This window comes from Gymnoscopelus braueri, assembly GCF_963280865.1.
Source record: "Gymnoscopelus braueri genome assembly, chromosome: 4".
Classification (NCBI taxonomy): Eukaryota; Metazoa; Chordata; class Actinopteri; order Myctophiformes; family Myctophidae; genus Gymnoscopelus; species Gymnoscopelus braueri.
Window position 1 is genome coordinate 45,687,909 of NC_137605.1, and position 14,732 is coordinate 45,702,640.

General features: G+C 42.0%; 1 protein-coding gene across 19 annotated transcripts in view; it reads right to left on the minus strand.

The window, feature by feature from the left end:
* Positions 1-14,732, minus strand: part of plecb (plectin b) — a 144,309-nt gene that overhangs the window by 22,889 nt on the left and 106,688 nt on the right. For all 19 annotated transcript variants that reach the window (XM_080426577.1, XM_080426579.1, XM_080426581.1 and 16 more), the window contains 16 exons: positions 11,631-11,746; positions 10,911-11,017; positions 9,758-9,877; positions 8,387-8,482; positions 8,105-8,232; positions 5,309-5,402; positions 4,214-4,368; positions 3,717-4,041; positions 3,101-3,178; positions 2,837-2,998; positions 2,231-2,335; positions 1,929-2,024; positions 1,621-1,746; positions 1,302-1,454; positions 865-1,019; positions 373-499 (listed from right to left, as the gene is read on the minus strand). In XM_080426577.1, coding sequence (XP_080282703.1) covers positions 373-499; positions 865-1,019; positions 1,302-1,454; positions 1,621-1,746; positions 1,929-2,024; positions 2,231-2,335; positions 2,837-2,998; positions 3,101-3,178; positions 3,717-4,041; positions 4,214-4,368; positions 5,309-5,402; positions 8,105-8,232; positions 8,387-8,482; positions 9,758-9,877; positions 10,911-11,017; positions 11,631-11,746 — 2,143 coding nt within the window. The remainder of the gene's footprint in view (positions 1-372; positions 500-864; positions 1,020-1,301; positions 1,455-1,620; positions 1,747-1,928; positions 2,025-2,230; positions 2,336-2,836; positions 2,999-3,100; positions 3,179-3,716; positions 4,042-4,213; positions 4,369-5,308; positions 5,403-8,104; positions 8,233-8,386; positions 8,483-9,757; positions 9,878-10,910; positions 11,018-11,630; positions 11,747-14,732) is intronic.

The window sequence follows — 14,732 nt, forward strand, 5'->3', positions numbered from 1 at the left end:
CCGTGTTGTGAGCTTGTAGATCTGCTATTTTCACTACATCTTAAACATTTTTCTTTAGATTTTATTTATATTAGATTTTTACATTTTTATTTATGAAATACCTTTGAAACATGTTTTAATAGTTTTTAATTGATGAAATGTTGTTATTAACAGTTGTTTTTAATTGATGAAAAGTTGTTATTTTTTAGTTTAAACTTTTTTTATCTTTTGAAATAATATAAGTATGTTTTAAATGTAGGGAGAAAAAAAAAGGCGATATTTACTTGCGACCCATAAAACGTGGTCCGCAACCCAAACATGGGTCCCGACCCACTGTTTGGAAAACAGCGCTGTAATACATTGTGTGCAGAACATCTGTACTGTAAGACTGACCATGGTGATGTTCCAGGTTCGTATCTGCGTGATGTCCCTCATGAGGTACTGCCAGGACAGTAGACTCTTCATGTCCACATGGAGTCTCTGCCACAGAACCATCATCTGCTGATGTCCTGTATCCAGGCTAAAAGGAGGAGAGTGCAGAGGGAGACAGAGGTAGACTATGTCAGAGAGACTGTAAGAGAGTGCACTTCGCCAATTATTAGACACGGTAATGTACGATGATGTTGCTCGCCGAAAACAGCCAATCTACAAGCTCACAACGCGGCGTGTTGTGAGCCTGTTTTCGGCACACAACACATCTTCATTTATTTTAACGGTGTCGCTCGTCCAAAAATAACACATTTTAAAGCGAATAACTTATCGCAACACAGCACATTGCTCTCTCGAAAACCAGTTATTTTCTGCAAGTGACACCACTGCGTGATGAAGCATACATGAGGCTTCATAGTTAAATGAACACAGGATTGAGCTGGACCAAGACTTCACCTGGCCACGCTGTCCACTGCCTCCTTGTTGACTGGAGGGACGAGGAAACAGACAGAGGGGACCACCGCCTCGTGACCCGACTGGTTCAGCACTTTCCATTTGAACGGCTGCGAGTTGTTGAGCAGAGCGCATTCATCTCCTTTATGGACAATGATCTGAAACAGGAGCCAGAAAAGCCTATTTTACAACACACATTTATTTTATGGTCATGTTATAGACTTTCTTATGCTATTGATGTGTTTACGTGGATCATCATGTTTTGCAGTATGTTTTGTCTGTTTTATTTATTGTTTAAATATTGAAAACTGCTATATTATTACAATTTTGTATATCGCTAGAGAGAATAACCGGCCATAAAATGACCTTCCCTGATGTGTGGTCTCTAGAGATAGAGTTATAGATATAAAATGGTAGATGTAAACAGCAGGCACTCTCACCTCCATCTGTTTGAAGTCGCAGACGGCCTGAACGGGCAGTTTGCCTTTGATAGCGGTGGTGGGGTTGCGTGGCTTCAACTGGATGATGGACCTAGCTCTCTTGTTCAAGCTGGTCATATGAGTCTTGAATTCATTCAATTGCTCCTTCTCATCCTGTTGTGAAACAAGATAAATTCAATCGGAATCAATTAACCTTGCGCTCTAAAACAAGAAGGACATCTTCAAATCTCCCCGCTTGGCAAAAGCATTTGTGTGTGAATATTTGTCCTATGGTCTGTGAAGTCAGTTATGTGTACAATAAGAGGCGGCCATGACGCACCACCGCATCCTGTAGCAGATCTTCGAGGCGTGTGGCCGTGGTGGAGCGATCGCAGCTGTACTTCTTCTTCATGCTGTCCTGCATCTTCTTTAGTTTCTCCTGAGCCTCTTTCACGTCAGCAAAGAACTGTCAGGTAAAGAAACAGCACAAGATGACAGAGAATTAACTTACGAAGGTTTGACTTGAGTGAGTGTTGCATGGGACCAATATTGAAAGGTACGTGATTTTTCTGTTGGCATCATTTTAACCACTTAAGCCCTACAGTATATACTTCATTGTACAACTAAATGCAAAAACTTGATCCATACCTGGTAGTAGGCAGTGTTTTCTTTGAGATGAGCCTCGATGCAACAGCACAGCTGGAGTATCCAGCTCCACTGAGTCTGCAGGCCAGCTGTGAAGGCCTGGCAGGGTCAAGGAACAGATTACTTTGGTTAGACAATGAGTATTGACTGTTATAAATAAAGATTTGTGAAATGAAAAAAATAAAAGAAGAAAGAAAAGAGTATTGACACATGCACATGCACATGAATGCCACCAGGTGGCAGTCTTGTATACAGTTAATGAAAAATGTGCAAATTCTTTTACAGGAAACATTGGTATTATTCACCTCAACCGTCTTCTTGCCTGGATGACCGTCTCTGATGAGTTTGTCACCCATGGCCTGGATGTCATTAATCTTCTTTTCCCTCAACTCCAGCTCACGCATGAGACCCTGAAGAACAGAGACATGATAATTAATGACAACCCTGGGAGCCACAGTCATGTTAATTTGTTCTATCATTCATTTATCCTGTTCTTATTCACTCCTTGTCTTGACAACATCCCTCACAAGTTTTAGCTTGTATGCTTGGTCAGGACCTCTTGCTGTCGCTTTCAGTTTTTTGCATAATATTTCAAGGTAGTCCAATCAACTGTGCTGTCATGTGACTGACGACAGACTATGGATCTGATTGATAACAAGGCAATATTGCCATAAGGTCAATTTTGAACCAAGTGAAAAACATTTAAATGAAGCCAAGCGAATGTCTGTGGCAACCTGTGCAAAAGCGGTGGGAATCAGTATAGGTCATTCTGTCGTCATCAACATTGTACCTGACTAAGCATAGAAATAATGACCAATTGGGAGTGATAATGTGTTGGTTTTAGACGTTTAAAATGAACATTCGGAGATGACGACATAAAAAATGCAAGTTGGATTCCTAAAGCACACTACCGAGTAGTTGTCCTTCTTGGCGATCACGTTGGCGTTCCTGTCACTCCAGTCAAAGTTGACCTCTTCCTCTTCTTTGTCATTCAGCCACATCAGCTCCTTGGTGGCAGCGCTGACAAAGGCATGCAGGGAGTCCAGGTTCCTCAAACGGAACTTGGAAGAGTTCTGGAAAGTTCACGTGAAGGTGTTAGACCATTATCTATAAGTAATCTATAAGTTAAAAAGTTCATTTCAATATGGTTTCAATATTTGTATATTAGTATTTACCAGTAGCTTGGCATACTGAAGGTCCAGTTTACCCAGATACTCTCTGTATGTCTCCTTGCTGACAGGAGACAGTTGGGTCTGAAGAGAATCACAGAGAAACGTTAGAAATAAAACGTACAGTTAATCCAGGGATGTGTGATCTACCTGTATATACACATAAATCACAGTTACAAGTAAACCCATTAAGACCTGAAGCCGATTCTACAAATGTCTTCTAAATCCCAACAGTATTCTGAAAAACATATGTTTCTATGTCAGTGGGGCTCAAACTTTTTCATGTCAAGGACCCCAAAATGATATGAATTTGGCCGCGGACCCATCACAAATTATTTTGTTCCAGGGACCCCCAGAAGCAAAAATTTGAGTTAAAAAATGTTCGCTTTAAAGGAATATATATTCAAAGATTTGCACATATTTTCAGCAGATCTACAAGCTCATAGTGCGGCACCGAGTGCCGCGCTACGAGCTTGTAGATCTGCTATTTCTGAATAGCCAAAGTGTAAAATAATGCTTTTTAGCTCAAATAAAAAAATGACACAGATGCGTTCCAGGTCTTAATGGGTTAATAGTAATTCCTATAGCTAACCCAAAGATGGTTTTACTGGTTCGGGACTACCTCGTCAGCTTTGGCCCGTTCAATCTTGTTGCGGAAGTCTTCCACCGTCTGGTGTAGGCCTCTATGGCTGCCCAGCTGGGATTCCACGGTGGGCAGGTCAGAGCCCCACTCGGCCTCATCAACGCGACGCTGATTCTCCTCCACCCAGGCCAGCAGGTCCTGGGCGTAGCGTAAGGTCACGTCGTCCAGCTCAGGCCGTACCTTCGAGGAGACGGTCTGCTGGGTGGCTTGTGTCATGGGGGCCTGGGTGAGGGTCACGGCGGTCTTCAGACGCAGGTTGTAATCACTGCGCAGGTTCACCAGGCGCTCATGGATGCGATAAACCCTGTGGGAATTACAGAGTCGGTTATTATTTATTTCAGTGTTTAATTTTCAGTTTATATTTTATCTTGGGATAATTATTCAATATGTTTACAGTGTATTCAATAATATGTGAAGGAATGTCTAATGTAGCTGTTTCTCCCAGGATTATTTCACGTGGCAGAAGTGACTCTCACCTGCGGTACATCTGCTCGGCCTGCGGGTGGCGCCCGTCTTTGAGCAGCTGTACATCGTTGAACAGGAGTCGGATCGTACCGTCTGCCTTGTCCAGTTCCCTCTCAACCTCTGCTGTGTGCTGGGCAGGTTTCCCAGCGTTCAGCAAACGGATGTCCTGAAGGGATGAGAACACACACAGTCTTCTAATCAACCATGTCTAACATGTACCATTCACAAAGAGGAAATAGGGGATGGTGACTGACATATAGGAAAAGGGCCTTCTCTACCTGAGGGGTTTTCTAGGTTGTGAATCTACATGTCAGTTTAAATTGGTATGTTGTGGCACTGAATGTTTTTTTGGTTTTCTTTTAGAGACTTTCGTTCTTATTGAGTTACTGGGAAATGAATAAGTTCCTGGCCAGCTGGTTCAAATGAGGGCTGTAAAAAGTCTGCTCCGGATAGGACACTGCATCACATGACTGGTATGTGTCATTTAAAAAACATCCTGCCACATAGCTGAGGACTATGGCCCTGTCCGTAGATTTGAGCATGTTTTCACCTCAGTTAAACACTGCATTCATTCCCTGGTTTTGACAGCAATTACTACAGGCCCAGATCTGAGATCTTGTTTTTTATCTAGGTTCCCTGAAATAATCTTTGCCCTGAGATCACCCATGAAGCTCCACTGACTACAACAGAGCAAACATGATCGGAGTGTGTAGATAATGTTTAGGCATTATGAAACTAGGCCGATGCCCGTTGGGAAAGCATGCCCTTGGGTTATGCAATACCCACTATAACTACCCGTTATCAGAGTAGCTGTTGTACCCGTTGTCAGAAACGGCATTGTCCATAAAACACGTTTTTATTCACTTCTGATCATCTGTTTAATCTAGGTCCTCAACATAACTATTAATGAAGGGCATATGCACGTTATCCTTTCTAATGGATGACTTGATAACATCCGTGTTATCCATTTAGCAGTACTTGGTCTGTGATTTTTTTCATAGTAGTGCAATAACTTTGAGGGGCTTTAAGCTAGCAGAGGTCTATAATGTTTGTTCATTTTTAGTCTAATTATGTTTCAAACAGAGGGATGATTGAGAGTGACTAACCATCTGCAGCAGGGTCTCCAGTTGGTTGAGCTGTTCTTCACACACCCCAGACTCCATCTGAACTTTACCCACAATCCTCTGGAGCCTCTCGAGTCTGAGGGAGCAAAGAAATATGATACATTAAGATGGATGAGATTGCACCAATAGTAGACCAGCTTCAGCCGCACTATTGCAATGTAGTCACTTGGATTCCAGCTGGAGAGCTGCGTTGCAGACCATCCATCCTCTCTGCCCTTTACTTTATCTGCTATCACTTTTCACTACCCTCTTTAAACTAGGAAAGAATGCCCAAATACATGAAACAGATACAGATATATGAAAACAAGGTGAACGGGTGTGCACAGCCAACAATTTGGATCAGGTGCAGGATAAAGGGAATATCCTCATATTGAAACATTTGCTCCCATTATTTCATTTGCTTATTCGTGAAAATGCCCAAATATTTTTAAATTACATATATAATTATGTTATACTGTATTATAGATTATGACATGTTATGTTTTGATATATTCATCATTACATCTGAATTTCAAAATATACGTAAATGCCAATATGACATCAACCAAGTGTGTACCACCTCCTAAACCTCACAAAGCCATGAGTGTAATGCTGTGTTCACACGGGCAGATAGATACAAAGATACAAAAATACACAGCATATTTGTTGCTCTGTCGCTTTGTATCTGTGTTGCTCAACACGGTCGTTGACGTCATCAAGCGTGCTGCGTCATCGGAGCTACAGTTGCAGTTTTGTATCTTTGTATCTGGAACTCAACAACAATTTGTAGCTTTGTATCTTTTGTAGCAGCTACAAACGTCGGATGTTGCTTTGTATCTTCATGTCGCTGGCTTCCATTGAAAATGAATGGTAGCCTGTATCTAAGTATCTCCCCGTGTGAACGCAGTATAAACATGTAGTGTATAACAATTATAAAAATCGAAGCTCTCAAAGAAGGTCATGCAAGAAAACGTACAACGACCCATGATGAAGTAAGTAAGCTAGCCTATCTGTCATGAAAGCCATGCCTCTAAAATGTACAAACCTAATACTTCTCACTCAAAATGATTCCTGATAAATGTAGGCTCTTACAACCCTGTAAACGTAAACCCTGTACGGTTTGTTCTGGGTAAGAGAGACCCTGTTCTTCTCACAGTCCCACCGTGTCCTGATAAGTAGAGCTGAATGAGACAAACGTCTCAGTTCTGTAACAGTAATGCTTGTTCTGCTTGTTCAGCCATTCCATGTCGCTTCACCATGAACGAGCCACTCTAGAGTGCCAGATGACCTGGCAATCTTGTGACAAGGACCAGCCCATTGCCATGCATAACACACCACCAGCACTACCGAATAAACACAAAATTTGCTATGGCCCGTCTTCTCCATTTATGAGAGATACATTTATGTTTATTATGTCTACAGTACTCCCTGATGCAATACAAGGACAATACACTTCATTAGGACATAAATCACTCTCCTTTGTGAACAAAGGCAGCCTTTCATCAAAAACTATGTTTGTCCATTTCTCAACACAGAGACAAACGATGAAATAAGCCACACCCCACAGATAAAATAGAGTTTCTGAAGCCATGCTGTTTTTGTTTGTTTTACTTGGAGACAGCAGTCTATTTACTTCATAACAACACCAGCAGATGTAATTAACCATAATTTGTTTCCCTGACATAATTGGGGAGATTTAATTGAAATAAAATGTGTAACGGATTTAAGCAATATTACACGAGAGGGTGTGCTTTACCGTCATTATTGGCACGCCAAGTGATGCGGTCAGGAACGAGGCGAAGCCGAGTTCCGCGAGCATCACTGAAGTGCCAATAATGTAAGGTAAAGCACACCCTCGAGTGTAATATTGCGATTATACAACAGTTACCAACAAAACACATCCAAATGTATTCTTATTGTGGGGCAATTAATAATAAAAATGTTTCGCTATTATCCGTTTCCCTGTAAAGAGAAGAGTTTTTGACTGAGAGACATTAAATAGTCCCTGTAGCAGCGCTTTGAGTTTGAGGCACCGTCTCATCAACACAGCTGAGCTATCAATGCTTGCGCAGTGAAATGAATTCCAGTAGGCTATATGCTCCGTCGTACGACCGTGTCACGTGGCCAAAATAACTGATCTACAAGCTGACAACGAGTCGCGATGGCGACGCTTTGTGAACTTGTAGATCGGCTATTTTCGCTGTGCGATACCTTCGTACGATAAAGTATAACATACACTGGACTGTTAACGAAATGGGAGTAATTTTACTTTAACACAGGAGGATATTTATAACCTTCTAACCATTGATCAACCGTAAGTCCACCAAATAAGTCAGAATTAACAACATTTTGCATAGCTGTTTGTTCTCCGGTGGCGGCGGTGGGTCAGGCTACTGTCTGTTTGTTTTCCTACCGTGGGACAGCGTGACTTCACAGCACAGCTGTGCCATATATGGTCTAATCAGGTGCGGACTGCAGTGCGGAGTGATTTATTAATGTGATTAGGCCCGTGCTATGATGCTGGTTTGAAGCACGGCTAGATAGCTATTTCAGCCAATCAGATTGCTTGGTCGGAACTACCTGTTGTATAATCATCTATTCAAAGAACTCATAGAACATAGTTCTAGTCACTAAGGAATCTTGAACAGAAAGCCACTCGAGTAAAAAATGCTTATCCAAAAAGAATATCACTGAAAGTATGAACGTATGACACTGTTGTAACTATGCAAATTAAATGTATGCAAATGTAGCCTTGTTTTTTAACAAGTTATATCATTACTGCAATTTTACTTTACTCACCTCTCAAACTCTACCCTGAGCAGCCTTTCTCTCTCAAGAATGGCCACATGCAGTTGACCCCATTCCTTCTCCACATCAAAGGGGTGGTAGCTTGGGGGGACCTTCACCTGGCCAGCCTGCACTGCACTCTGTGGGGGGGTTGAAGGTTGAATATGTCATAAGTAAGTCATCATTAACTAGTAGACAAGAGAGGAGAGGAGAGGAGAGGAGAGGAGAGGAGAGGAGAGGAGAGGAGAGGAGAGGAGAGGAGAGGAGAGGAGAGGAGAGGAGAGGAGAACTTGCCTCAAAGGACTGGAAGATAAGTTTAGACCGGTTCTTGTCAGCCTCCTTCGTTGGCAGTTCTGTCTCTTTGAACTTCAAGAATTGGCGCCACAGGATCTAGAGTGGGAAAGATAACATAAAAACTTCGTTTTTACTGTATTATTCTGGATGACTATTTTCTAACTTTCTTGATGTTAACACACACACACACACACACACACACACACACACACACACACACACACACACACACACACACACACACACACACACACACACACACACACACACACACACACACACACACACACACACACACACACACACACACACACACACTATAGGCCTACAGTGTATATTTTTCACCCCACAAATTTTAGTCCCAAGTCTAAATAAAACGCTAAGATCCACTGTGACAGTTTGTCTAGAATTTAGATTGTTAATTATCCATGAGTACAATTACAGCACTGACTTTGTGAAAACACCCCCATCCCTTAAACGAACTTAACGGTACTGTAACAACTCCTAATTGAGATGATTGCATGATGCTGAGTAACTAAGTTACAGTATGTTTAGTTGCCAATGTTAAGTGTTACCTGTACTTTCTGTATTCCCATGACCGAGTCAAACATAATTGGATCGCCTGTGTTATCAAAGAGATTTAATTTGTTTGACCGCTAAGCTGTAAACTTTGTTGTCTGCAAGAGTGTTAAAAGAAAAAGCATCCCGCTTTTAATGATGCTGTGTTATCATTATTTAACTTCGAAGAGAAATGTTAAGATGAAGTTGCGTAATTCTCTCTTCTCTCCTGAAGAGATGTAAATCATTGTGTGACTTCACCACAGAGGAATTATTTCCCAATCTAAAAGTTCACATCCACAATGCATTGTGAGTTTATACTTTCATAGTCTTTGCAATGCTCCACCCTGTCCTCCAGCCAAGCAAGATAGCTGATCAGCTTGTAAATAGGTATTTCCACTGTTAACTACAGTATCAAGGTTTGTTCTTCCAACAAACTTTTCAAGTTTGACTTTTTAACCGTATTCTATCACCTACTTATCTCTCGTATCTTATTTGTCTTGGTCTTTTTTAGTAAGATTATGCTGCTTGTATCTTTATGAGTGAGTGACAAATAAAATATATTTTTGAATCTTGATTCTCTTGTTGCTGTCTTTAAATACAACAGGAACATGTCTGTGAATAACATCTTCTGTATGTGGAAGAATGTAATAAACACCTAATGAAGAGCCGCATTATCTTACTGTCTATTAAAGGAAAATTCGATTGTCAGATTCTAAGCAGCTACCCCCTCCCCCCACACACACACACACTAAGACCAGACACTCCGACCTCTAGCAGTAATTCCAGTGTGTCCACAAGCGTGGTTCCTACCTCGATCTCCTCAAAGCTGGCAGGGAACTTCTTCTCCCCAAAGATCATGACATGGTGGCGAATCCACTGCAGCAGAACGGTCACCAGTTCGTAATACTCCTGCCAGCGGATCTCCAGAGCCTGCAGTAAACACAGCAGAGTTAGTCTCACGCTAACTCACACGCCACGCTAACTCAATTGAGCACCCACAACCCTGGTCTTGTCTAACAGGACAAGAAACAGGCGAAGTGGGACGAATGAATGGGGGGCAATGGCAGGGGTGAAGATGAGAGAGAGACAGAGACACAGAGAGAGAGAGAGAGAGAGAGAGAGAGAGAGAGAGAGAGGGAGAGAGAGATTTCACACTTGCTTTGGCAATGTAAATGTATGTTTCCCATGCCAATAAAGCCCATTTTAATTGAATTGAGAGAGAGACTAAAAGTGTCTCTAGTTTTAACTCCCTCTCTCTCAGTGCATTTGTGTATGCATTGTGTGCCTGTGTGCGTGCGTGCATGTGTATGCATTTTCAATGCTGAACTGAATCAGTACAGAACAGTTCTGCTATACAACTGTAAATACTGTAGTCACTGCAGTATTTACAACCATTACAGTGTAATGGCTGAAGGAATAATCTTCTGTAAAGTGTGTAGAGGTGAGTGACGATGACACACATCTGGGTCTGTCCTTGTCCCGCAGAGAGGGGAGAAAAACATGAAGGGTTGTTAATTTCCTGTCATACTGGGATCACAGGACTTCCATTGCTGTGTGAGCTTCAGGTCATGAGGTCTACTGGTGTCAACTAAAGCTCATTGTTGGGCTCAGTCCCAAGCCTGTTCAGTTTGGTGAAATTTGATTAGAATTTTGATCATGAATCTGCATGAAGTCTAATTTCTCACTATCGTGCAAGCTAACAACAGGTTGCTAGCTTGTAGATCAGTTATTTTTGGAAAACGACACTGTCGTACTATGGAGTATAATTTAGTTGACTGGTGTCCGACAGGGCTCTACCACGTATAATAAGTCAGCGCCTCTAAAGCCAATCTACAAGATCAAAACACGTCGCGTTGCAATGTGTTGTGAGCTTGCATATCTGCGGTCCCAGAATAGGGAAGCTAGGGTTCAATCTACAGTAACTTGTTGTATTACAGTATGCTGTGATGCAGCTGTCACTCACGTTGGTGGCGGCGCCGCCGTGTGCTTCAGGAAGACGAGGGAAGGCGTCGTACAAAGATGACACGTAGGTGATGATGGATTTCTCGTCAGGGTGTGGCACGTCAACATCTGAGAGAAGAATATAAAGTAACTACACATTAGCAATCACAAACTATGCAGAGTTGTTAAATGGGTATAATGAATACAGGACTGATTGTTATTATTGCCTCAACCATCCTCACACAAACAAACAACAATAGCTTCTAAGTGGTCAGGAGGTGCCCACACCACACGCGGTGGTGTGGGCACACAATCCGAATCCTGAGTGTTAATTTATCTCTGAAAGTGTACACATCAACCCTTATGGGTGCAAATTGATGTTCCACGTGTTATTCACTTTAGTAATTATGGATTTAGCATGGAAAACATTTCATTTTCTTCCAAATTTAATTAGATCACATCTGAAATGACTGCAGTGTTCCGTTAACTCCCTTACTGAGGACTTTACTGTGTGTATTCAAACAGCCAGGGTTGGATTTGCTGCGAGGGGATTTTTATCGCCAGTTATCCCTGCTTCTGGTCAGACTGAATCTTTTGGGAAATGGAGACTGTATGTAACAATTTAATTAAGAAAATGTATGTTAACTACATTAACCCTGGTGTCCCTATTTTGGAGAAATGTCTCCAAATTAGTCAAAATGTGTTAAAATCAGTCCAATTTGAACCCTGCAAACAGCCTTACCCTCGGGGTCTAGCAGACGTGTCACTCCCAGGTCTTTCTCAGCCACGTTGAAGGCATGCTCCAGGTTCTCCAGGTTGGTCTGACGGTACACTTTACTCATGTCAATCAGTCTGGGCCTATGGGCAAACACAAACGAGGATTGTCAGTCATCACCGGTATACAATAAAGTATCGCTGGAGATACATTTAAGTAGCTCTGGTGGAACAATTGATTCCTGTGGTCTAGGATGGGGAAGGAAAGATATATTCTGTATATTAAAAAAAACATATATTTCAATAAAAATTCATTTCATGAGATTATTGTGCCAGTTTAGCCACTTTCAACCTGGCGTCACTATTTTGGCCATGTAATTGTCAAAACATTTTCAAATACTTTTGAAAATAGCAAAGATCTACAAGCTCACAATGCATCACCATGCAACACGTTGTGAGCTTGTACATCAGCACATTTTGCTATGTTCATTTATTTATTCATTTATTTCCCCAGCCATTTAACAACAGCTACAGTATGCTATTTGGGTGTCCCTGGCATGATTTCTGGGAACTAAAACTACCAAAATGTCTATTAAAACAAGGGATGTGTATTGAACTCTATAGTATCATCATCATTCCTGGGTAGGGCAGGATTGGTTTAATTTGACAGGTGGATCTCCACATGCACAGTCAAAGTGACACCAACAGTACGGTAGTACACTATTGGCTATTCTCTGTGTAATGTCATGAATCCTGCGTTGAGCCATTTATTAATTTCATCACGTAAAAACGCAGATGGGGATGGTACTTATATCTACACGCCAGGCACCAACACAAACACACTGACAATCTACATCGATCTAGCCAACCATTTCTGTGCCTTTTCACTCATAATAGCATGATACTGAAGGCACTGGCCCTGTTTTATGTTTGAGGTTAGCCGCACTTACTGCCTCTGCCCCATGGTTTTGTTACATACACGCTACAGTAGAAGAATGCCGGACACAGTCTATTTTAACATCAGTCTATGAGATCAGGTGTACGCTGAATCCTTTGGGCATTTCAGTGCGTCTAACAAAAGCTGAGTATCAAAGCACTGCCGTGCAAATAGCAGCTATACGATAACCAGAACGGCATGTTCTGTACTGGCAACTAACCACACCTTTAGGCTACTTCAGGCTTTCCTTTTTTTAGATGCGTTAAACAGCAGTACATAGTAGGCTACAACATTAAATGCATCTTGAAACGTTGATGGAGTTAAACAAATGCATCATCCGTACAGCTCTCTGCCACGTTGTGTAGAGCAGACAGCATAGTGGTCTGCATGAAAGGGAGGGCACTCCACCAGCCTCACTTCCCGGACATAGAACTGCCTCTCTGGCCTGGAGGAGCTGCCGTTGCGTTCTCTCCCGTTTAAGTTAGAAGAGTTCCATCCACAACTCAGTTGGCGGTCCTCTGAGAGCAACTCACTGCCGCGGCGGGGGGACCCTGGGCTCAGTGAGCCCCGATCTGAGTCCCAGGACGAGCCTTTTGAGGGGCCATCTTCACAGAGCATGACCACCCGATCATCCAGATCACTCACAGAGTCCGTCACGCTGCTAGTCGAGCTGACGCTCCTTTTCTTGGATTTCAACTTCTTCTTCAAGCTAAACATTTTGGCGACCGCTGGCAATTAAAAGTTCTCCGTAAACAAAAGGACTTGCGAATCTCTACATCCCAGGACCGGGGTTTGAGCTCCGCAGGTGAAAATGTAGAAATGACAACATAATGCTAGCGTGTCCTAAAAACAACCCAAGGCAAAGGTAACCACACCTCCCCTGGCTTCATGAAAAGCAGATACTAAACCACAGCCCTAGGGGCTCAGAAGAAGAAAAAAAACTTTCACTAACCGCTCTTCTAATCTCTCTCTCTCTCTCTCTCTCTCTGGTATGGTACATGCTCAGGTTTAAGGGAACCTGCCCCTGCAGGTATCTTTTTCTACCGCATTATAATATAATGACTCCAAAACTAAACCACACATTGTTTAGCGATTGCACTTCTTTTATCTCAACTCTTGTTTATGTTCTTTTCTTCTGGTTTTGTTTTCTTTCCGGACTGGACAGGATAGTACATGAGTCCTCGGCAGTGTTCATGAGTTAGCCACTAACCCACCTTGAAATGCAAGGCCAACTCAGAGACAATGGCTATTCAATGTCTATAAAACATAATATTTATTGGCTTTGAATGCAAATGAGCCATTAAATATTGAATAACTTATTGTGATTGATGAAAGAGCTCTCATTTTTACACAGCACCACTTCCAGTGTTGCCAATTCTCATGGGACAAATAAGCGTATATTCATAATAATAAATATAGATTTGCATGGGGATTTGGGGGAGGGCAAATAATACTAATAATATTTGATATCATTCGACTAGCGAGCAGACTGTTACTCAATGTGTTAGGGAAAACATACCACAAAATGTCAAAGAAATTAAGTCCAATTTTTAAAACAAGCCCAAACCACGACTTGTGATATTTTCAAGCAACTCCAGAAGAAAAAATAAACTAAAGTCACTTATAATAAGTGGACTTGGCAACTCTCGCAACACCCACTGGTGGTATTCCAAGCCTAAGGGCTTGTCAGGTTGACGTGAAAGCATTAATTCATGAGTTAGTGAGGCAGAATGGGGCCTGTACTATCAGGCACACTACTGTAAGCAGGGATACGTGGCTCACAATCATGCTACTGTGGTTGGTGGTACAGTACAGTTATGTCTGGTGAATGGTTATGATAAAGATAAAAATAATAGGTAAACAGAGGATTGCTTGCATTTAGTCAAGAGGAGGCAGGCAAAACTAAAACAAATTGTTATCTGATACTTGATCTCTGTCACCAAATGATTTGAAACACTGGCCCAGTAAGATTATAATGTTGCAAAAGAGCAGGTTTGAACTGGCATGACGATGATAGCAAAGTTTGGCTAGTCCCAATCTCTCCCCAATCCACTTTGCATTGAATCAAGATTGCATGTAGTAATTTGCCAAGACAAACCCCTGCATACCTGCCAGTGTCATACAGGTAGCCAAGCTGTGGCCACCTGCCCTCCTCCCCCTGCAAGCCACACTGTACTGAGTACAATAGCCACT